This window comes from Castanea sativa, chromosome 2, assembly GCF_040712315.1.
Source record: "Castanea sativa cultivar Marrone di Chiusa Pesio chromosome 2, ASM4071231v1".
Taxonomy (NCBI): domain Eukaryota; kingdom Viridiplantae; phylum Streptophyta; class Magnoliopsida; order Fagales; family Fagaceae; genus Castanea; species Castanea sativa.
The window spans coordinates 8,272,671-8,296,257 of NC_134014.1; the positions used below are offsets into that span (position 1 = coordinate 8,272,671).

At 33.1% G+C, this 23,587-nt stretch overlaps 2 protein-coding genes across 2 annotated transcripts; both read right to left on the reverse strand.

Moving 5' to 3' along the window:
• Positions 1 to 2,297: 2,297 nt before the first annotated feature.
• On the reverse strand, positions 2,298 to 10,219 carry LOC142626392 (uncharacterized). Its single transcript, XM_075800216.1, has 11 exons — positions 9,920 to 10,219; positions 9,235 to 9,342; positions 8,993 to 9,147; positions 8,658 to 8,751; positions 8,338 to 8,408; positions 8,137 to 8,243; positions 6,875 to 6,996; positions 4,290 to 4,378; positions 3,899 to 3,958; positions 3,095 to 3,199; positions 2,298 to 2,982 (listed from the first exon to the last, which is right to left on the reverse strand). The coding sequence occupies exons 1-11, from the start codon at positions 10,086 to 10,088 to the stop codon at positions 2,863 to 2,865; spliced, it is 1,200 nt and encodes a 399-aa protein (XP_075656331.1). The 5' UTR covers positions 10,089 to 10,219; the 3' UTR covers positions 2,298 to 2,862.
• Positions 10,220 to 13,343: 3,124 nt separating this feature from the next.
• On the reverse strand, positions 13,344 to 17,284 carry LOC142626438 (E3 ubiquitin-protein ligase MIEL1). Its single transcript, XM_075800258.1, has 12 exons — positions 17,094 to 17,284; positions 16,896 to 16,983; positions 16,688 to 16,744; positions 16,536 to 16,568; positions 16,344 to 16,421; positions 16,099 to 16,142; positions 15,949 to 15,989; positions 14,729 to 14,811; positions 14,560 to 14,651; positions 14,391 to 14,460; positions 14,197 to 14,238; positions 13,344 to 13,781 (listed from the first exon to the last, which is right to left on the reverse strand). Exons 1-12 carry the CDS (start codon positions 17,141 to 17,143, stop codon positions 13,656 to 13,658), a joined length of 804 nt encoding a protein of 267 aa, XP_075656373.1. The 5' UTR covers positions 17,144 to 17,284; the 3' UTR covers positions 13,344 to 13,655.
• Positions 17,285 to 23,587: the final 6,303 nt, after the last annotated feature.

Here is a 23,587-nt window from a genome sequence, read left to right on the forward strand (position 1 = left end):
AAACAAATTTAGATTGTATGGAATTCAAATGGGGTTCCCTTTAAGTTTATGAGTAAAGTTTTTACATTTTATGATTCAATGTTTCACATAATATTCTTTTTTAAGTGTCTCAACACAATGGTTCTTAACCTTAACTCTCTACTCTCCTATGGCGAATGGGTTGTATGTTTGTGTTTCATGGATGTGTTTCATGGTTCACAAGCACAAATCTTCTTGATTAAGATTTCAATTTTAACTCGAAAGCTATTATGTTCCTCTAAAATTTTGGATCACAAATGTCACAAAAATTTGTCAATCAAAGCATGTGGGTCTTAATCTCTCTCCTATGGTGTACCAAATTATTTTATATGGCTAGTCACAAATTTTGATTATTTTTAACATGCCAGATACTAATTGCCTACATGGTATATGGGTTTTTATTTGGATTTTAGTATATATAACAATGTTTTGTGTTTGTTGTTATTTTATGTCATAAGGCTACAAGGGAGAAGATAGTTTCTGAAACTGCGAAGTATATAATTCTTCTTGAAGAAAAGAAAAGGCAGTTGGAGAAGCTTAAGGAATCATCAGAATCAATGGCACCAATTAGAGGGACAGTTACTAACTCGAATTCCTCTGACAATGTCATTGTCTCAAGCAATGTTACCTTTTTTGGGATTCAAATGTTGGCGAAACAAGGCCTATTAACAAAGATTTTCATGGTGTTTCATAAGCACCAAGCAGAAGTCTTGGCGGCAAATATTGCAGTTAACCATGGGCAAGTGATGGTTACAATTACAGCGTGTGTTAATGGCAATGGAGGCAATACCGTTGAGAAGATTAAGAAGGAGATTCTAATTTTATAGGTTCCAATTTTCATTTTTCAATTCCAAGTATATATTTTTTGAATCCGGATTATTCAGACGTTAAATTATTTATTGAGTAAATATGTCAAAGAAAATGTACAGACACAAAAAGATCGAGTACAATAGTTCACAAATTTTGATGTCTTAGGACACGCTGAATATATTGGGCTCAACCTTTTTCTCTCTTCTTCTCCTACTTCTTCTTTTACACCTTTTTTTTTTTTCTTGTTTTCTTTGTTCTTTTTTGTATGAGTTTGGAATAAATTTCGGTTTTTCTTTTTGTTGTTGTTGAAAGTTGACAAATATTCAGTTGTGAGGCTTCAAAAAATTATACTCAAACAAATAAATTGAAAGGTTCGAAGGGGGAAAAATATTCACACTCACCTTTTGTTTTTCGTTTGTATGTTTTTCTTGTTGTACAAGCAAGAATACAAAATTCAGGAGCTTTATAGAATTACCAAGAAGACATTACTCAGATTGGGGTCAGAGAATGTTGTAGCAAGGGAAAAGTATTTGCACTAGGAAAAATACAAGAATGTTTTAAGTAAAAAGATGAAGTTGTTAAGTAAGTCTCAATCATTGCAATATAGTGAGCCCACGCGTATTGTAGTTTTATTTTGTACCATCTTATGGTTATTGTTATTTTTTATCACATTTCTTGCTAGCCACGCCATTTAGTTTAGGGAAAAATTGGAAAGCTTTTATTATCTCTGTTTCATATAAAACAAGACTGAAAATATGCTTTTGATGAGGACACGTCCTAAATATGTTCCTCGCATATGGGTTTGTTCCAATGTTTCTATGTTCCGTTGAGGCCAGGAGTGGAACTTTGACAATGACCCAAGTTGCCCATCGACAATTAAAGTGTTGAGATGGCCTAGACTAAACTGGAATGCATTTATCTTTATATATGGAATGCATTTCTTACTGCAAAAATGTTATATCACTTATATGGAAGCATCCCATACATACCTATTTTGTTCCAATATTGGCCTGAATTTCCAAAAAAATTCTCTTCAACTTTTGGTTATTGAACAACGTTCTTGAATCTAAGTATGCTCTTTTACTTCTCACTAAAAAATGTGGTCAATCCACAAGAGAAAGAAAATAAGAAAGAGAGGAGGCGCTTTTCAAGCCACATTTTTTTTTTATACTAAATTTTAATTGAAAATGATTTTCTCATAATTTAAAATGACAGTTTTATTAAGAGATATTTTCATAATAAATTGGTTACATGGACTAATTTTATCACATGACCACTTTCTGTCACGATTAATGAAGTTAATTATGCCATTTTTTTATACCTCTAAGATCAATGCCACTAAAGAAGCTGGGAGGGGATTCGTGTAGCGATAGCCCCAACTTTCCCAAGTGGTCCCAAGTATGAGTACAAGGGTTTTAAACTTAATTTCCCAGCTAAAATCAGAACATACCAAAATCTTACCAATATAGTATGTCAAAAGTAGAAAGCCGAATGGTTGAGAAAGAAATAATGTTGCCATACCACGTAGGGCACTTACAACAATCTAGTGTGCTGGTAGAGGCAAGCAAAATTTAAGCTCAACTCTATTACAGGACCGTGTACATTTGGAAGCAACCAAGCTCTATCTATGAAAAATTAGAAATCAGTGTAAATCTGTTCCTAGAAACAGATGCCCAACGATTGTTTTATTAAATCAGATACTCTGATCCTTCTCCTCTCAACAAAACTCACCAAAATTCTATGACTATGCCGCACCAATCTACCAGTGGGTCCACAATATACAGCATGAGCATGTAACAGAAAAATGAATGGCAACAATTGTAGAGACGCAAAAGAATTACATCCAAAAAGAGAAGAAGGATCTTTGTCTTGGTCAGAGGATGCGGATGCGGGCTTTAGAAGTCTTTTGTAAAGAGGGAAATTATTGAGGTGTTCATTCTCAACCAGTATTGGCTGAAACACAGGGACATCTCTCTGGTACAAGATACAATGAGTGCAAAGAGCTTAGATCTTCACTTTCAGCGCCAATTTTCTTCAATACAGATTACCTTCTTTACTGGTTAGGTCTTCAACATTTACACTCACCTCTAAGCCCATGCCTAATAGACCACTAACCATAGCAGGAATATCTGATTTCAAAGATGTAGCTAATGCCTGGGTTATGGGACATAACAGAGACAGAAATGCTTAAGCTTTAGATTTCTAAGACAAACACACAATTTAACAAACATAGAAGTTCAAAATCTTCAATCATTAAAAGGATTACCTTCCTATCCTCTTCTTTTTGGCATTTGATAACCTCCAAAGGCCACTCGTTTACCAGCTTTTGGAGTTCAGTCGTGATGCCTGACTTCTTTGCATCAGATAAAGTCTGCCACACATAAGCACCAATCGCTTTAACAAAACAAACAAAAAATAAATTAACAAATAAAAGAACATGTTTTAACTCTCAACATCTTTTCTGTTCACCCAAGTAACAAAAATCATGTTACTGATGTAGCTACACTGGATAATAATTTGGAACCTGCTTGTCACTAAACCATATCCAGATCTTCCCCCTCCCAAGGCCTGCTTTGGCATGATCAACACTATTAATGGCATGTTACTAATTCAAGATATTTTTTTTGGTTAAAGTCCCATTAAGATGCAATCTATATTATGCCCAGCCCTTAATTAGTATGTTGAATAAACAAAACCTGCATCTCACAGAAACCTAGGAAAGATTTTTCTTCTCTGCATGCTATCAATATGATCAGCACCGCATAAGCAAAACTAGCCATGATGTGGGCTGTCATACTATATATCAAGATTTTATATTCATCACTCTTGGATATAACATGCAGGAAGCTAAAATATATTGTTTAGTGGTTTCAATGGTATGATAGTTGCTCCAGATAGCCAGAGCAGTTTATGCCACAACTTTAGTAGCTCTTTTTTCCTTCTTTTCCTCCTCCTCCTCCTTCTTCTTCTTCTTCTTTAATTTCTCTCTCTCACTCTCTCGTTTGTGCGTGTGGGTGTGTTGGGGGAGAATTCTCTGAAAATATTAAAAAGCACACAAAATACTAGGTACCTGATTTAGGACTTGAATGATGCCAGCAGCATCCTCAGGCTTATGTTCTAATAGGAAACCCTGCAAGGACATAAACCCAAGCTTAGCCATACACTGTATGTCTGAAAATCTACCATAGCTCAAGCCAACCCAACCCAAACCTTAACTAGAGCTGCTCAAAACAAGCTCAAATTTCTTAGCCAAAAACAAATAAAATCTGAAAGAAAACATGAACAAAAGTCAAAATTATTTTCGACATTGACAGCAATGTCTCTCAGAGTTTATTGAGAACTTTCTATGAGAAGTTGCATACTATAAAGAGCGCAGAATAAACTTCGACGCATTTTTTATATCCAAATCAATTTTCACACTCAACCAGGGCATAAAACTTGATGATAATAAGATTTATTACCTTAGCGCATGAAAAACCAGTCACAAGAGAGTGCTGCTTCATTGACTCGGATCTCAACTTCTCTATTTTCCATAGTGTCTCAGTATCTCCTACAGATGAATAACTTGAAACACTTTATTAAAGTAATTCTACAAATAGCCCAGTAATCTTCTGGACTAAAGGAAATAATGACATGACTCCTAGAGATGCTACTATTTACAAAATAACACTATGTTGATCAACTTTTTTTTGCTTTTATTTAAAAAGAGGGGTTTTTTTTTTGGGGGGGGGGGGGGGGGGTGGTGCCTCATGGTAAGTGACGTTTAGCCAGTAAATAACTTCTCAACTAACTTATCAATATTCCCTCCATCACAAAAAATGTGTCTTGGTTGATAATTGTGTATGTTTTTATGTCTAGCTTGTTTTAACAAGTAGGCAAGAGAAATATGGGAAAATTAAAAGGAAAACTCTGGCTTTTTGAAAGCAGATGCTCATTTTGGGTAATCCCAAAAAGGAAAGCAAGACCTATTTTGGGACAAAGGGAGTATTATTTCAAAAGGAATTCAGTGTCAAAGCACCAAACAGGCAGCAAGCCAAGTACACTAAGGGCCCATTTGGTAATGTTGTTCTAGTAGCGCTGTTTAAATTTTTTGGAAATACGTATGGGTAAAAAAGTGTTATAGAAATACATGTTGTGTTGTTTAAATAATGAAAACTGTTATTTTAAACACACTTACCGAACACCCCCTAAGTATGCAAGTATATGATTTCGAACAAAGTCTAATCCACTATTGGATTACATCTTTTTCTTATAACCTCTATACCCACAAAATTTCTAGAAAATTAAAGATCAATAGCTATGTCATCAATAAATTATTTAAATGGCAAGTTTTTGTAGTTTAAAATTATGCATAAAATATAAGCTTATAGATCAAATAGTAAATAATATCTAATAGACACAAAATTTGACATATATATTAAGAGAGTAAAGAACATGCAATTCAACAGTTAAATTTTTAAAATATGTAGTAATTTTTATTTTGGCAAAAATGCGAAACTGACCCTCTAACTTTCACTTTTTTTCATTTCAGTCCTCTAACTTTCATTTTTGTCAATTCAGTCCTCTAACTTTCAATTTTTTGTCAATTCAAGGCTCCGTTACTGTTCTGTTACTACTACCGTCAAACCCACTAAAATGACGCCATTTTGGTTGTGTTTTTTTTTTTTAATTCGGAATTAAAATAAGAAAAATCAGGAAAAAAAAACACACACACACACACATTAAGGGAACGACGTCCAGGTGGGATTTCGAAGAGAGGAAGAGTTGGATATAGAGCATGTATTGCCCAAAATTCCAGGTGGGATTTCGAAGGACGCAAGGGATTTCTTGAAGGATTTCTTGTGAGGAAACCCATGTTCAGCTTCACCTGTTTTGCTCGCTTTCCGAATACAAAAAGCATTGCATCAATCACATTGCTTTTCCCACTCCCATTTGGTCCAACCACTGCTGAAAAGCTCTAATTGTCCCAAACAAACAAAACAAGCCAAAATTATTTCAAAATTCAATGAAATTTTGAATTTTTTTTTTCAAAAACTTTCCACTCAATTTTTCTCGGCATCCAAACGGGGGGGAAGAACCCTAACCTTGTGGAAAGGACCGATGCGTTGTTCGTTGGCATAGGACTTGAAGTTTCACATCACCATCTCTTTGATGAACAGTCTCAGACCTGCTCTAGATCTCCACTCAGTCAAGCCCGATCCGTCCGCCATCACCTCATCCTTTGATTCCACCAGGTATCAGCGCCAGCGGCACGCACTGGCCGTACACGTAAGGCTGGTAGCTCGGTACGTCTGGATTGTCCACCACCTTTGGATCCGACACCACCGCGCACACCATCGGCGCTGCCGGCAAATACATCGCCGTCTCTCTCTCTCTCTCTCTCTCTCTCTCTCAAATCGGCTCACTCTCTCAAACTTTCACGAGTTAGGGATTTTGGGTAGTCGTTCCCCTTAATTTTTTTTTTTTCTGATTTTTCTTATTTTAATTCCGAATTTATAATATAAAAAAAATAAATAATAAAAACAACCAAAACGGCGTCATTTTAGTGGGTCTGACGGCAACAGTAACGGAGCCTTGAATTGACAAAAATGAAAGTTAGAAGACTGAAATGAAAAACAATAAAAGCTAGAGGGTTAGTTTTGCATTTTTGTCTTTTATTTTTTATTAAGTAAAGTTGTAGCTTAAGGCTACAACCAATTTTACAGCTAAACTTTGTCCTATGATTTCATGCAAACAGAAAATAGCATATTCCATGGAACTTTACTAAATTTATGCGTGACTTCAATTCCTACATAATCCCCTCCCAAAAACCACCACCACCACCACCATCCAAAATCTGACAGTAAGTACAGACATTAAACATAAGCACATATGTTGTACATGAAATAGAACATAGCCAAAAGCCTTGTAGCTCAACTGGTACTACCTGGTGTTTCCAATAGAAACACACTCACAACCAGGGTTTAAACTCCCCCCTCTCTCATTATAACTATTGAAATATCAAAAAGGAAAAAAGAAACAGGAGAACATAAAACTTTGCACAGACCTATTTTTGCAGCAAATTCCATCCATACATCAAATGCAGTTTGTCGCAATTTTACTCCAGCCTTGACAAACCTTTTTGAGTACTTGGACATCAACTCCCAATTATCCATGTTGTAACAAATGCTGCAATTGATTAACCAAATACAATAGCAAAATCATTTTAAAAACAGCACCAAAGTAAATTGACAAGAGAAAATTATAGATTAAAAAAAAAAAAGAGCAAAAGACACAAAAATATTAGGAATAAATCATTAAGAAATAATTTCCTTCACTACTAAATAACTCCACTGACCACTTGTTTCAGAGCAATTAGACTTGTCTGAACAGAGTCACAATGTAACACCATTAAGGCAAGGCCTTTCAATGGATTAACATCTTAAATTTGATAACACAGACAGTGGCACAAGTTCAATTTAAATATCAAATGTAGGGGACCCAAGCTGCATCTAGCCCAACAACACATCTATGCTTGTGTGGAGCTCGTGCAAGACTAAACCAAGAATAGTTAGTTAATTACAAAGGTTGTTAGTTAGTTAAAGAGTGAATCTTTAGCTTTTTCTTGAAAATTGCATTGGAATCTCCTAGTATAATACTAGGCAAACATGTACTCAAGGTCATTACAAAAGTTGATACATTTTTCCAAACTCTCTTCTAAGCTCTCTTCCTAATCCCCATTTATTCTTCTTCTTCTTCTTCTTCTTCTTCTTCTTCTTTATAAGTTAAAATTTTATTAATCAACTAGAAGTGTGCCCCCCATGTACACAGGTATACAATATGTATACAAAATTAAGCGAAAAGTTCAACAATCAAGGAGGTCTTCTTCTTCTTGGAGGATGACTACAACAAATAAGTCATTCCCCTTATCACTTTCCCTAAACAGTTCCATCCCACAACCCATTCCACATTCCAATCCCCTAAATGCTAAACAGGTTCAGTCCTAAATACTAACAAATCTAATTCACTCAAACAACGATCCAACCTATTTAGCATAATCATAAACGTATATTTATATAAACACATGCATGTAACCACAACAATTGGGAAAACCTAGATAGTTGAACCAAGGAAAACTGGACAAGAAACAAACTTGACTTCTAAATTTGGTGGAGAATATCCTTTTGGGACCTAGTCCAGATCATCTGAAGTTCAAAATTGAAATCACTTAAATTTAGAATTGACAAATTTCCTAGAAAGTGGAGCATTTGGAATTTTCTGGAAAGCAAAGCAAAAGCAGGAAGCAGTTATAAGTTATAACCAACATACCTGAAAACAATATCGGCTGTACCAGGTTGCAGTGGTAAATCATTCCTCTTCAGAAGTTTCATTATTTCTACCATGAGTTTAGTATTGTTGTGATTTTTAGCATATAACTGCATCAAATTACAAGAATCATTTATTGCATGTAAAATGCTAATACAAGGGAATTCCAAATAAGATTATAAAAGAGTCAAAGGTCATTAATACCAGTAAATGGTGGGCAGATCCAATACTAGGAGTCAAGCCATACACATTATGCTTCCACAAGGCCTTCTTCCCTGCATGCAATTAAGCTAAACAATCTTCATACACTACAGAGTAGCAATTGAAGAAGCCTTGCAGGTGCAAAGTTCCAAACACCACAATACAAGTGTAACAATTGGGATGCATGGATACCTAAAAGTCTAGGTGTAAATAACCAACTAGAAAAGCAAACTAGCTTAAATAAGAAAAGCAATCAGCAGAATGGATGTTGACATATAGAAAGAAGTAGAACTCAAGCATAGAATACAAAGTCAAAAACATACCATAGTCAAGGGCCCCTACACGAGCACATGTCTTAGCAATTTCTCGGCACAGATTGCAATTAAAATTCTCATGAATACGAAGATTTGAAAGTCTCTGCAGCCAAAAGCGTAGAACTGTCAGCTACCAACCATTTTAAATCTATAGATCAAACTGGCAATAAACTGTAGCTCAAATGGAACTTCCCTCACGGCCCCACCCATAAAAATAGGATGGAGGATGAGATCGTCGGTTCAAGACCCTTTGAGAGTATGTCTAACTAGCCCAAAAATAAAACTCTACAGGACAAATTGAAGATCACAAAAGGTGTTATAATTAAGAAACAACGAAAACTTACAAATCTTCGGAGCTTCTCTAAAATGTCAAATAGAAGTTTAATGTCATCATGGTTTTTACAATTTTCAAGCAACGACCATAACCAAGCATTAGGGGGCATCGATCTTTTAACAACCACCGAATCAAGCATTTTGTCATAAAGCTCCTTCACAGCCTCTGCATTCAACAAATTTTAAGCAAAAGATCATCAAACTAGCTTCAAGAACAACCTCAAAAAACAAATCCAACACATAAGCCAATAACCTGTGGGGTTTCTTTCAGCGGTACTCGCCTCTGAAGCAAAAGACGCCCTTGACATCATCAAATACATCGGCTGTTGTGCCGTTCGCAAATGATTGCTTTGAATCATCCCTGTGTAACATTCCAATATCTTCATATCACAAAATCATTCATCCAATCCCAATCCAATCATAGGAACTCTCTTTGGTTACAGAGAAAAGAATAATTTATATCTCAATACATATTTCATCAATTGAAACTTTCAATTTCCAGAATTTTATTTTATTCACATTTCCTAGGTTTTCTCGGCAACCAAACAAGATTTAAGTTAAAAATGCATGAAAATCGAAAAATAAATAAGTTTTCGTTTTAAGATTTTTCATTCCTGTACAGAGAGAACAGTAACTACTACTTAATTAAGCTTTTTCTGTTCCTTCTTCAGCAAATTCAAATTCATTTCTGTGCTTTCTTTTCTCAACAACTTTCTCGGTAACCAAACAAAATATAACGAAAAATAAATGTAAAAAAAGGTTCACATTCATCGCCAAAAGTATCATTAAGAAAAAAAAAAAAACTAATGTTCCGATTAAGCTTTTTTTTTCTGTTCCTTGTTTTCAACAATTTCAAAATCATTTCCGTGCTTTCTTTTTACTACAACTTTCTCAGTAACCAAACAAAAAAAAAAAAAAGCAAACAAATGTTGATGTACCTGAAAAGCAGGGGGTCAGGGAGGAGAAGCTGTGGTGGTTTGGACATTGAAGAGAAGTGAGAGGAGATTCAAGGAATCGGAAATCGGGAGCGAGGAATCGGTCCGAGTTGAGAAGAATCGGAGATTTGAGAGCCCTAGAGAGTCTGCGAGCTTGCGAAACCACTTGCATGGCTTGGAGGGACCAAGTTAGATTGGTAATGGGTTTAGAGTGAACTCGGTGGTGTGTGTTTTGTTTTGTGAGTCTGAGAGCTTAAGCCCAAGCGTAGTTAGAGCGATCAGGGTTTAGTGGGGGGAAGAAACAAGGGATACGTGTGGGTAGACCGGCGGTCCAGCCTTGTTGCTGTGAACCTGCGCTCTTTTTCTTTTTCTTTTTTTTTTTCATTTCTTTTAAAAAAAATTTAATACAATGAAATTTCGATTAAACTCTTTCTTATCAAACTAATGACCCGTTTGAATTGAGAAAAAATGAGAGGAAGTATAATAGATTTACCCTAAAATTAATCTATTTTAAGCTAACTCTATTCTACTCTCCTTCACTTTTCCTATTTCTCTACTTTATCCAAACGGGTCATAAGACAACAATGACCCATTTGGTAATATTGTTCTAATAACGTTATTTAAGTGTTGTGAAAATAGAAATAAGTGTTGTGTTATTTAAATAATGAAAACTATTGTTTAAACAACACAATCGAGTAGTCCCCAAATCCTAATTTCTATATACGTATTTAAACATTAGATCTCTTATTCGAGAGGCAAATTTCATATTTTTTGATAAGGAGATATTTTATTAATTGAGTTAATTAAAATCCATGTGGATGGATAACAATTTTTTTTCTTATTTTTGTCTCTTGGTTTTTTTTTTTTTTATTATGAGAATGATAGTAAAATTTTAACTTAAAATAGTCCCAAATAAAGTCTCAATAGCAGCTATAGAAGTGATAACCACTGTAGTTTTTTTTAATGGTTTGATTTTGTAAATTTGGTAGTATGGATTGGAAAGAAAATATACAAAGAACTTTGTGCATTATCTAGCCATAGGCCCATTACCCTTGGGCCCAATTTTGAACTGCCAATAGCCCATTACTTAGGAGTCCAATGCACAGCCGGACGGCCAAGGTCTTTTATGGCCTCGGTGCCACCACTGCTCAGTTGTATCTTGAGACACTGGTAGTGACTTGGAGAATGTCGCACCAAGCACTATTTAACACCTAGCGCTAGTTCCAACATCTAAGCTCCTATTACCAAAGTGGGGTCTATATCTGTTGAGAATAACAAAAATGAGCCCCATCCACACGAGTGGCGTCAGAAAGTAATCATCATCGACCTCCTATAGAAAGGCTATAAATAAGGAGAAAGGAGGAGAAAGTGGGGTTGGTCACAAGAGGGCAAAGGACTACAAAAGAGAGATAGCAAGTGAGAAAACCTAAGAGAAAAGAGTGTTCCGCAAGGGGAGATAAACTACCTTTGTGGGTCTAAATCTGTCTTGAGAAACTACCCATTGTAGGAAATCCATAAACCCATGATAATAAATAAATTGTGAATCCAATCGTGCAATTGGTCCATTAGGCGAGATTTGGCGTGCACAAACTTATACCACACTCGGTCCTTATAATTTGTCTAATTTTCCAATTTTATTCTCAGAATTTCAAAAATAACAATTTGGTCCTTAAATAATGTAAATTGATTCTGTGTATTTGACTATCCGTTAGCCTAACACTACTGATGTTTCATCTTATTAGTGACATTTATGTTTTTTTTTTTATAAATATTTTGTGATTTAATTATTATATGCAAGCGATACAAATGATTTATACAAAGTATCACATAATTATCATCAATTTTTGTACGTCAATATCACATCATAATAATGGGACGAAAAAATCATAGTGGCCACTGGCCACCACCAACCTCCTGGGGTTTATCACTTAATCCATTTCCAAAATTTATAATTTTTCAGTAAATTAGTATTCACTTCAAAAAGATTTGTATTATAGAAATCTCAATAGATCAATTTTTTTTTTTTTTTTGATTGACACTTCAAAAGGTTTTGTAAGATAAAAATCTCAACAGTGACCATGGAAATAATAACCATCAAAGTTAATACTTTTTATGGTTAGAATTTATAAAAATTAGTGACATGGATAGGAGGAACAAAAGGTATTAACTTCTAATCACCATGAATTGTCCCTACAACAACCTATAGACTTTGGACCTTACAAATCCAGCTACATGGGATGGGAGCAGCATTTAGAACTTGCTCTCTTTTCTTTATTTATTTTTTAAAAATAAATAATATTAGTCAGTTGTTTGAAATTTTTGAAAACATAATTTAGATGATATTTTTAGCAATCTTATCCTGTGTCAGCCTATCAGAATTATAACGGTAACCTCATCATCAATGCACACCAGGCATTCACAACTCCTAGTGACAAAAAAGCAAACACAGTGGAAGAGAATAGACGCGCATTTTGCACCCAAACCAACTTTTGATACATTCACTCTTTTTGGGGTGGGAAATGTGACCCATAAATTTAGATACGGATATGTTTGAATAGAATTTATTGCTAAAAATTAAAAACTAAAAACATTATAATAAAATAATTGTATGAATAGTGTTGTGAGACCTATTTTTGATGAAAAATTTCTTAAAAAGTGAAGTTTGTAAGACCCGTAAACAGTACACTGTTCACGGAAGAATAGTCAAAAGTTGTGGCTCGAAAAGAAAAAAAAAAAAGAGAAAACGCGCAGACGTAAAACGCCTAGACGCAAACGCTGAAACCAAACAGATACATGTTCTAAAATAATGAGTATATTAGTGACAGAAAAAAGCAGAGATGCATGCCATACAAACTTCCAGCCTATGATAGATGAACTGGATTGTCCATGTAGTTTTCCCAAATTGGCCTGCAAACCATTAACCTTAAATTTGGGTCTAATCATAGGCTTGATCTAATCCACCCATCACATTTTCCAATTTAGCAAACAGATTATTAATAACAAAATTGACCCATTAGGTACTTCAGTGCACTGGAATCAATACGATATGACACGTGTCCAAATCAAAAATTACTTTCAGAACAAACACTTAAAATTCTAGAAATGACTTCTTATTAAGCATACATAATGCAAATTATTATTTTAGTTACTACCATTGAGGGTGGAAATGCTTCCTTTCAAGGCTATATCAATTGGATTGCTTGCTTTTTAAACCTCCTTTGAAATGTTAAGTTGTACAGGCAAATGAAATTGTAAGAGATGAGATATCAACAGATTATCACAGTATTTCATGGTCAGCAACTACCACTTGCAAGGCATATAACAAGTTCTTAACACTACTAAGGTTATATTTATATCACATAGGCATCAATGGAGGTTATCACATCACATTTCATAACGAAAGCAGTAAATGAATGATCAGATATCATGCATTGTCAGCCATCCTAGTGCTCCATTAAATTACTGTATATATATAATGTTCACAACAACCAAAGGGCTCATTTTCTTCTTCTAAATTGATAAATAGAAAGAAGAATAGCCTGAGAGTTTCCGAGGCTTGTATATGAATGATACATTCATTTAGATCATAATGTAATGATACAAAATCAAAATAAATATTCCCTTCTAAGAGTTCGATATGATTGAACAAGCAATTAAATACCCCCTTCTATTTAAAAAACCACAGGGTGCAAGCTTTCAATAAGCCTGCCTGGCTGGATATATTTCTGTAATAGTATGATCATTGAGGAAGAACTGGAGGGGCTATTGCACGGGTATTATATGACTCGCAATGGCAGCATTTCTGCCCAACTATGTGAAAGTAAACTTCAGTGGTATCATTGCAATCATTACACAGTATCCAGACCTGCAAAAAAATACTCTTGCTTTTTAGTGTTTTCCAGCAAAGTTTGCTCAGAGGTAGTAAGAGGTTCTATAAGGATGATATATAGGGATACTCTAGTTATTCAGAACCTAAATATCAGAAAACTAACTGGTGTGCCTTCTCCTTGCAAAGTTTTCAAAGTTTTGAACATTGAAAACATGGGGTGGCCTTTTCAGTTATTACACCTTCCTTCCACCTTTCTTTTTCTATATTCTTTAGGAATGTGTAGTGTTTGTGCATGCAAATATATTTGCTAGATGAATGCAAATGACAAGCCAGAGAAGGTGCTTAAGGTCTCTGCATGAGCATTTATAAAATTCATGAAATATTGAAATATGGGCAACAAGGAAATGTAGCCCCAAATTATTAGATAAGAACAAGGATGATGAGTAAGCACCTTCTTGTGACGGTAATCCTCAGGCATGGCAGTTGCTTCTATCTGATAACATAATAATAACAAATTAGAGTGAAATATCTGTTTACGCAAGATAATTGCTATATAGAAGCACAACCAACATGCCACTGAATCTTCATAAATAGACAAAGATCAAATACTGTATCTGCAAGAATAGCTAAATTGAATAAGTCTACCTCCTCATCTATTCTCTTCCAGATTCTAGACATGTCTATTACTGACTTCGAGCATATGGGACAGCAGAATCTGTGTGGCATGACAAAATCAAGTTAGAACTTAAAAAACATAAATGTTTGGCCTAGTCAACAAATAACACTAAAGCAATAAGAAGTAAAGGTTGCTTACTTGTCACGCTTTACCATCTCTCCATAACATTCGCAATGCATTGTGTGCCCACATTTCATTACAATTGTGTCCTTAAGTGAGTCAAAAAGATACTACAAAAATACCATTATATGTTAGAACATCAAGCCATTCTATTTCAATACACAAATGAAGCACACAGGAAGCAAACCTCATAGCATATTGGACAATGGTGCCGCATGGAGTTCTCCACACACAAATGGTTATCACGCAGACTAACTGAATAGCAAGACCCTATTAATGGAGTAAATATTCTAATCAGGAAAGATATAATTCAAAAGAAAAGGGAAGAAAGAGGGAAAAATAACCATATTCATGCATGTCTAACTCATGGAGCATATCCTTCTCAAAAAAAAAAAAAAATCTCATGGAGCATTCTCAAATTCTTTGGGAAAAGGGGCTCACATAGTCAACTCCGATCAGGAGCAAAAACTGAATGTCAATTTTGAACATGACAAAAGACAATATAGAAAAATACATAGTGCCAAAGATTTTATATGTGAGCACATCCAACATGCAAGCACTGAGTTATGAAACCATAATATATGTGGCATCAGAAACATAGGAACTTTCAATAGCAAAAGGCCCTTATATTAGAGCACATAAACATAAACAGGTAAAAATTTTAAAATTATGTTCAATATTAGAAAATATAATACAGGACTTATGCTTCTGAGATATATGCTCCAAAAGAACCGGTTTATGCTACACACATTCATTCTTTTGACATCTTAACTTTTTTTCGTGTCTAAAGGTTTTTAACGTCTTACATATTCCCAACCCTTGAAGATGAAACATAAATTTAGACATTTATAAAGAAGATCAATCATTAATTATAGTTCTTCCTCATGTATAATATTCTAGAAGATCCATCAGAACTTTGACAGCATATTATATTGTAAAGCATTCAAAGGCTTTTCTATTTACAACTTAGCAAGGCAATCAGGATAACTACATTTCCTTCAAGCAAGACCAGATGGGTGATAAAATGCCTGATAAATTCTGCAAAGTCAAAGAATATCACCATGGACACCCAATTTATGGATCAATCAGCAACATTCCATTTCACCTAAATTTCTTATGTTAAACAAAAAAAGGAACCAGAACCCTCCGATCTTATTGTATTGCTCTGGGTTGCACTTGCTGGGTTATCAGCATTCACTGGAAATTAAAATATGATTAAAACTGATAAGCATCCACGTAAAAATGAACGGACAAGCAAAACAAAACACAAAAATGGTAACTTCAATTTAATGGAAAGACAAACAAAATAAAGAAGAAAAAGCAATGTACTGCTTCTGCTTTGTGCAACTAAAGTAACAAAACCAATCAAAATGACAAATTTCTAGTTACTGGGGAGGAAGTGCATACCACACTTGTTGCAATGAAAGAAGTTCTCGCGACCACCAACTCTGATAGAAAGAACAGACTTTAGATCAGTACATCTTTGATATCACCAATTCAATGATAAGTTAACATCTAAAAAAACAAAGAGACACTAATCATACTATGCTTACTAACCTGCATATCCCACAATCATCACAATGAAACTGCGCTTTCTCAGTCTGAGATTAGTTAAAACAACAGTTTGCATCAATAAAAAGAACAAGTAAACAAACAAGGATATTAAATCTCATTCTAGATTATCTGGACAACAAAGTTTTTTTTTTTTTTTTAGGTAAAATAAAAACACCAAAAAAAGAAAATTTATTAAATATTTCTTGGATTTTCCATTTAAATAGTTGAATCTGAGATAGTGAAATTACATCATCATCATAGAATTTGCAGACTTCACAAAAATATTCCCCCATATTTACACCACAGTTGGTACAAACTTTAGCAACCTGGAACAATAAGAGAATATGAACTAAACCAATTAATACATAACATAAAATCAGAACAAGAAAGCTTTTAGCTTTACATCACCTTACACACACACACACACACAAAACGCTTACCGGCTGCTCTGTGTCACAAACTGAACAAACAACCTTGAACAACAACAATAGCATCATTAGCAATTCACAACAATGTAAATTAATCATAAAAATTGTTTCTTTTTAAAAGAAAAAAGAAAAAGAAACAAACAGATAAAGCAGAATTGCCGTACTTGTTTAACATCGTATCTAACGAGTTCATGCCGGTCAACTGGGTTCCCCAACAGGTTCTAAGAAACCAAAATGCATGAAAATTAAGAAAGACCCAGATCAATCGATGTCACAAAAGGAAAATATATTAATCTAAAACAAGATACAAGTCCCAAAAAGCTGTCTTTGTGTATGCGTATGCGTGTAGTAATAACCTAATAATGCATATACCGTGGCCTCGTTGTGACAATGGCGACAGGCATAGATCTCGTTGCAACAAGGAGCTCTAATCATGCATCTCCTTCTATAATGCATGCACCTTAAGAAGAACAAAACAAAAACAGAAACCCAGTTAGGAAAAAACATCAGAAACTGAGTGCAATGAATTGAGAAGAGGGAAATAGAGCTGGTTTGTGTGTTAGTGTGTACCCGTAGCCCATCTTCCCAAAACTAGGACGTTCATTGGCTGAGCCTTCCATGTGAAAAAGAAGAGAAATTTACAGAGAGAATGGCTCAAAGACAATGAAGGAAGCGTAGTTTCCTGATTTGGGAAGATGGGGTGGCTCTCTTTTTTTCGGTTGCCTTTGTCTCAATCTTTTTAATGCAAGAGGGCAGCCATCTTTGTTATTAAAGAAAGGAATAGGAGTGACAATCACCCTTTTTTCTTTTTTTCTGTTTTTCTTTTTTAAATATTATTATAGTAAGTGAGAATTTAGTCAATTTACTATTTAATGATTAGAAGGTGGGATTAAAGGTCAAACTATGATTAGAGGTTAGAAATTAAAAGTTGGTATATAGTTAATTTACTATAGGTTAAAATTTTGGTTTCCTGATGGGTAAAAATTATTATAATCATGTTTACATAAGTGGTTTCACTAGCTTATTTGGTAAAAAATTTTGTTATTAAATAGTAAGAGGCATGTCTTTTTTTTTTAAATAAAAATTTTACTTTAGCCTAATATAAATATATATGCGAGCATTGGTGTAAAATTCTTTCTTAAAGACTTATATTCTTTAATTTGATTAAACAATCTATACTACTAATAATAGAATTCTCTGTTTGAGTTTTAATATTTTGTGTACTAAAATATTCTCTCACAAATTCTTAAACTCTCTAAAATATTCTTTTTTTTTAGTTAAATAATTTTAAATTTAAAAATACAAACTAGTTAAAAGAGTAATTTACTATTTTTTTAAAAATTTCATAAGTTTTAGATTCCCAAGATTTAGAGCACCATTACTATATTATTTTTAAATATTATAACATTAGACCTAAAATAAAAATAAAAAATAAAAAAGAGTCTTATTGTACGTGCTTGGCAAGTGTGTAAATAAATAGATTTCACTTAGTTCAACAAAAATTTATATCAACTATTCTTATTGTAATTACTAAAAAACTTTTATTAAAAAAATTAACATTATCAAAAAAAATTATAAGAGGTATTTGAATCTCAAAAAACAATAATTTGAAACTTAATTTATGTTAAATATGGGGGATAAAATCATAAAATCACTCAAGGATATGCATGTATCATAATAACTTGTGAATGATGTCCACTAGGAGAGAGGATAAGGTGGGGTCAGTGGTATGGCAGGAGGTGGAGTGACTTGGAGAGAAAGCGACATGCACCGTGACACCAGCGAATCAAATTCAAAGCAGGAAACCTGAGCCGAGCTTTTAGCAACGAATTCAAGCCTCGTTGTGGGCTTTTTAATGAACGCCTAGTAGTCATAACAACTACATTTATTGAACGCCTAGTAGTCATAACAACTGCATTTATGGAGTAAGGTTTGGATTGATATCAAGTGTAATATCTAGATATTGCATATTATATAATTTTTTTGAATAGTTAAAATTGATAATTGTAAAAAGAATGGTTTAAACTCAATCATTGATTCAAAAAAATTAAGAAAAATTTGTAAAGAAGTAAAAAGTGAAAGTTAAAAAGGTGAAAAGTGAAAAAATTTATGAGTAAAAATGATGAAGTGCACTTGGTGCATTGGTATTGCATCGGGTCCTAATCCCTGAGGTTTGTATTGAGATTGTATTCATTTTTTTTTTTTTCTATACTAATATTTTGTACTTTTTTTTTTGTTTTTATCTTTTTTTTTGTTTGGTGTCATTTTTTGTTTTGTCTTTTTTCTTCACTTTTTTTTATGATAACCATCAACAAATAGAGAGAAAGTTCTTTAATGTGACAAGTTGTGAGACCCACATATTTAAATTTTTTATGAAAATGCTACTATACTCATTTTCAAGAAAAAAAAAACACCAAAAAATTGTATTAAGTTATTGTATTCAATTCTAATATTTTTGGATACTAAAAATAAAAACCGAATACAATATAAAGTCAAACAAGTTTCTTAATGGTGAGTCCCAAAATAACTGAAAATAAATACAAAAATACACTCTTATTTTTTTGCTCAAACCAATCAGGCCTTATATTTCCTTTTTCCTTTTTCCAACTTTGGTGGGGATGAAAGAATCCCCACTAAGTTTTTGAAAATTACCACTTTAGTTAAGGGATACAAGGAAGATAATAATGTATAAAATTTTGGAATTTGCAATGAGATTATTAAAATAATATATACACATTCATAGTTGAAACTACTCCCTATTATCTGACTGTGTTTTGCTTTTGATTATAATAAAACTTGGAAGACGATATAAAATCACGTTACCGATAATCATTTACACTCTCTTTGCAATCTGCACCAACTTCCATATGGTTTTCAATAGCATCTGTCCCATATGGTAAAAGGTAAAATTTACTCTGCCCTGTTGTTTATTCAGAAACCTGTTCTTTATTACATACACACACAAAAAATATATAATTTAAAATTAAAAACTCAACCAAGCTATTTTACTTCCCGTAGACACTCAAAAATCTCATAAACCAATAATCTGATATGTTAAATTTGGGAATATTACTATTTCTGAAGACTATTTGACCTCACGCCTATTATCAATGAACTCATCACTTGAACACCTACGATGTGAAGAGGGTTATCAAAACACAGAGGGAGAGAGAATGTATCTAGTATGTTTGATAAATATAACATCCATATTAAGATTCTCATACAACCATAAGGATATTTATATCAGCGCTTCTATAATAAAAAAAATTATCATATTTTAGCCAATTAAGCCAAAATTTGGCTATATTAAGCCATGAAAGTTGTCTTAAAATACATTATTATTACAATAATCATGTAAATTTGCACAATTATTATTCATTTTGTATTTAGTTTTTTTTATTCTTTATTTATGTATCTCAATAATTAATGAAAAGATTGAGTGGTGGTAATTATATGTGAATAAAAAGAAACAATTTTAAGAAATCAATAAAATTTTATATTTTAATGAAATGTAATGTAAAATATATAATATGATATAAAATGTTTTAAAAAGTAAATATGTAAAATAAAATTTTAAAAAAAATATGTTCTTATACTAAAAAAAAAATGTAGCTATAGGTTCAAATGTTTTTAGGAAGAAAAAAAAAAGAGTAAGGTTTTATATGTAATGAGATAACTAGGAGATGGTGATATGGGACAAAATGATGGCATATACACATGGGCACATGCCATTTTTGGTACCATTTTTTGTCGCTAAAAGAAATCAAAACAATTTATCAATTTAATAATTTATATTTATATCTAATATCTCCCATCTTTACTTACCTTTTCTCTTTACATGACATCACCAGATCTGGAGCTTTCTTAAATAACTATCTTTATGACTTTTAGATAGACTATCCAAATCTTTAATTCGAACAACTCACATAGGTCTGTGCAATGAATGTTAAGATGGACCCTGAGATGTTTACAAGTCACAACCTCCAATCGGATTCTAAATAATAATAATAATAACAATAATAATAATAATAATAATAATGAAAAAAAAAAAAAAAAGTTGCAACCTCCTGGGGCACTGCTGCTTTTACTATTTTCTCAAAAAAAAAAAAATCTAATACAATTTTATAGAACTTATAACCGGTCAATTTGGATGGAGAGAGAAAAGGGGATCTAAACTGGCCATACAAGAATTTCACGTACAATGAATCCAATGTAATTTCCTACTTTGTTACTGATATAAAATTTTATTCTGCAAAAAAGAATTATCCTCTAAATGCAAAGTGATATATTTATATATTTATCTTCCCTTGAGTTCTATTTTTATAACATGCTGGCACAATAAATTATACTATTAGGTAAAATAGAGGGGGAAGGGCATTTGCGCTATTGTAAGAGAAACATTGGGCTAATTTTTTTTTTTTTGATGGGTATGCTAAGATTTGAAATTATAGTATCTGTTTGATAATAATTGTTTTTTATTATCATGTTAAGACACTATTTGATTTTGGTACACACATGATTTGAATCTTAATTACTTATTCGATGACAAAAGGTTTTATAATTTGAATTAACTAAAATTCATTGATTAAGATAATTTCAAGGAAGGTGGATAAAGTTATAACTTAAATTTATAATTTATTTCCCTATAAAAAAAATTATAATTTATGTCATTTACTTATGAATTTGCCCTGGGCAATATTTCTTGTATTTAGTATTTACCAAGTAAGTTGGTTACAAATTCATTAGGCACTCTGGCTTCAAATGTACTATAAAATAGATTCATGCATAATGCATTTCCCATCATAAATTTCCATTAAAATGAATAACCTGTCCATCTATGACAAATAGTTTGGTCATAATATAATGAGTTGGATCTGGTTCGTGGTGAATCCATGTATACAATTAATCAATTGGTCAATGGATTTAACATTTGATTTTAGATGGGTTTCATTCCAGAAAAATTCTCAATTTTCCAACATTATAGAGTCAAAAAAGAAGAAACCAAAAAAAAAGAAAAATTTCCTCTCTTTTTTTTTGTGTGTGGAGATAATACAGACAAAGACATATGGGATAAGAAAAGAGGAAGTGGGAAGACAAGACTTACAACACTAGCACTTACAAAAGAGCCTAATCTTTATAAGTACTAACGAGGCTTATATATAGCACATAAAATCATCCAAATGTATTAAATCATAATATCATATTATACATTAAGTCATTTAAATCCATTATCCATATAATAAAAAAAAGTCATTTAAATCAATCATACGACTAAAGCTATACGTAAATTATCATTTAACTTGACACATAATATGAATCACACGAGCTTTCCTTTAAACTTTTTTGGACGAAAATTTTGTTTGAATTTTGTTTTTTTTTTTTTTGGGTTCAACCAAAAGCTTCTTATAAAAACAAAACAAAGGTTATAAATTCACATTGCCAGCACAATTCCTTGCTAAAAGGGTAGTTATACTATGCCTAAAAAAGTAAAAATACACTTGTATATATAGTTGTATTGAAATTGAGCTGCGTAAAGACCCATCCCTACCTTCAAAACTTAACGGAAAAATCGGTTTGTTAACTAAGTATTGACACCACATTACACCCATGCAATGCTCTATTCCAACACAAAGGTATAACAAAAACAGAAACAAAGATTTCATTTCCATCTCTATCTCTCCCAACAACAAAGGGAGAGAATATATACATACTCTCTCTCTCTCTCTCTCTCTCTCTCTCCTCACAACTCCATCAACATTTTACACAAAATGGGTTGTGGGGAATCGAAACACGATGTTGTCACCGATAACACCATCCTCCGCAAGAAATCTAATGCCAATTCCATTTCCAAGAACACCAAAGACATAGAAACTGTCACAGAAACACACACCAAAGATAGCACCACAAACTCATCGGTGCAAAAACCGGAGAAGGTGAATAAAGGAGACAATAACAAGGAAATTAGTGGTGCAATTGAAGCCGGTGATGCTAAGGTCATAGGTGAAAACAAGGCTGTGAAAGAAGGAGATGACAAAGAAATAGATAAAGGGAAAGAAGGTGGTGATGAAAAGCAAGAGGGAGAGAGATTTATATCCCATGACTCACCAAACCATTACTTTTCATCAAGGAAAGATGAGGAAGCAGTGGAAGGGATTATATCTGATGCAAAGTCTGAGTATGACTCTCCACGTGCAGCAGAGAAGGAAGATTTGTTGAATGAGAATGTGAAAGCTGATAATGCAGTGCAGGAGAAAGTGGTGGCTAATGAAACAAATGCAGAAAAGAAAAATGGTTTGTAACCTTTGCATTGCTCCAAAAAAGCAACATTTTTATTAAGGTTAAAACTTTTTATGTTTTATTTTTTATAATTTAATAGTTGGAGAAGGGGGATTTGAACCCTTGACTTCTCTATTAAAAATACCAGAAGATATCAATTGAGCCTAGGTTTTTGACTATTAAAGTTAAAATATAAATACAGTTGTTTATGGTTAGTTTCTCTAATTAAATTCGAGTGTATGGCTGCCTTGAATATAATTATCTTTGGGAAAGATAACATTGTTTATGTTGCATTAGTTAATGTAGCCATGTATTTTAATTTAATTGGAGGACCAAAGGAACAAACGTACAGTACCTAAATAATTGTAACTAAATTTTGTTCTTTTATTAATATGGCTGACTATATGAATGTATTTTTCTTGATTCCTTTTATTTCATTGAAATAATTTGCTACATGAATAGGAGAGGCCTTAAACGTGAAGGAAGAGAATGTGGTCAAGAAAGCAGAACAGGAGGCAACTGTTGAAGCAAAAGTTTCAAGTCCTGCTACAGACGAGAAGGATAAAAAAGCTGAGGTATTTGAATTTGAGGGTTCAAAATGGTTTTACACTTGATGAAATATAACAAGATTTTTATTTTTATTTTTATTGGGAAGAAGGAAGCTTAGAAGAACTTACAAAAGCTCTTGTTTTTGCAGGAAATAAAGGCTGATATACCAACCAAGGATAAGGACACAAAGTGAAAGAAGAATTAGGATAACACGAAGCTTGTCATGCGTTTTGTTATCA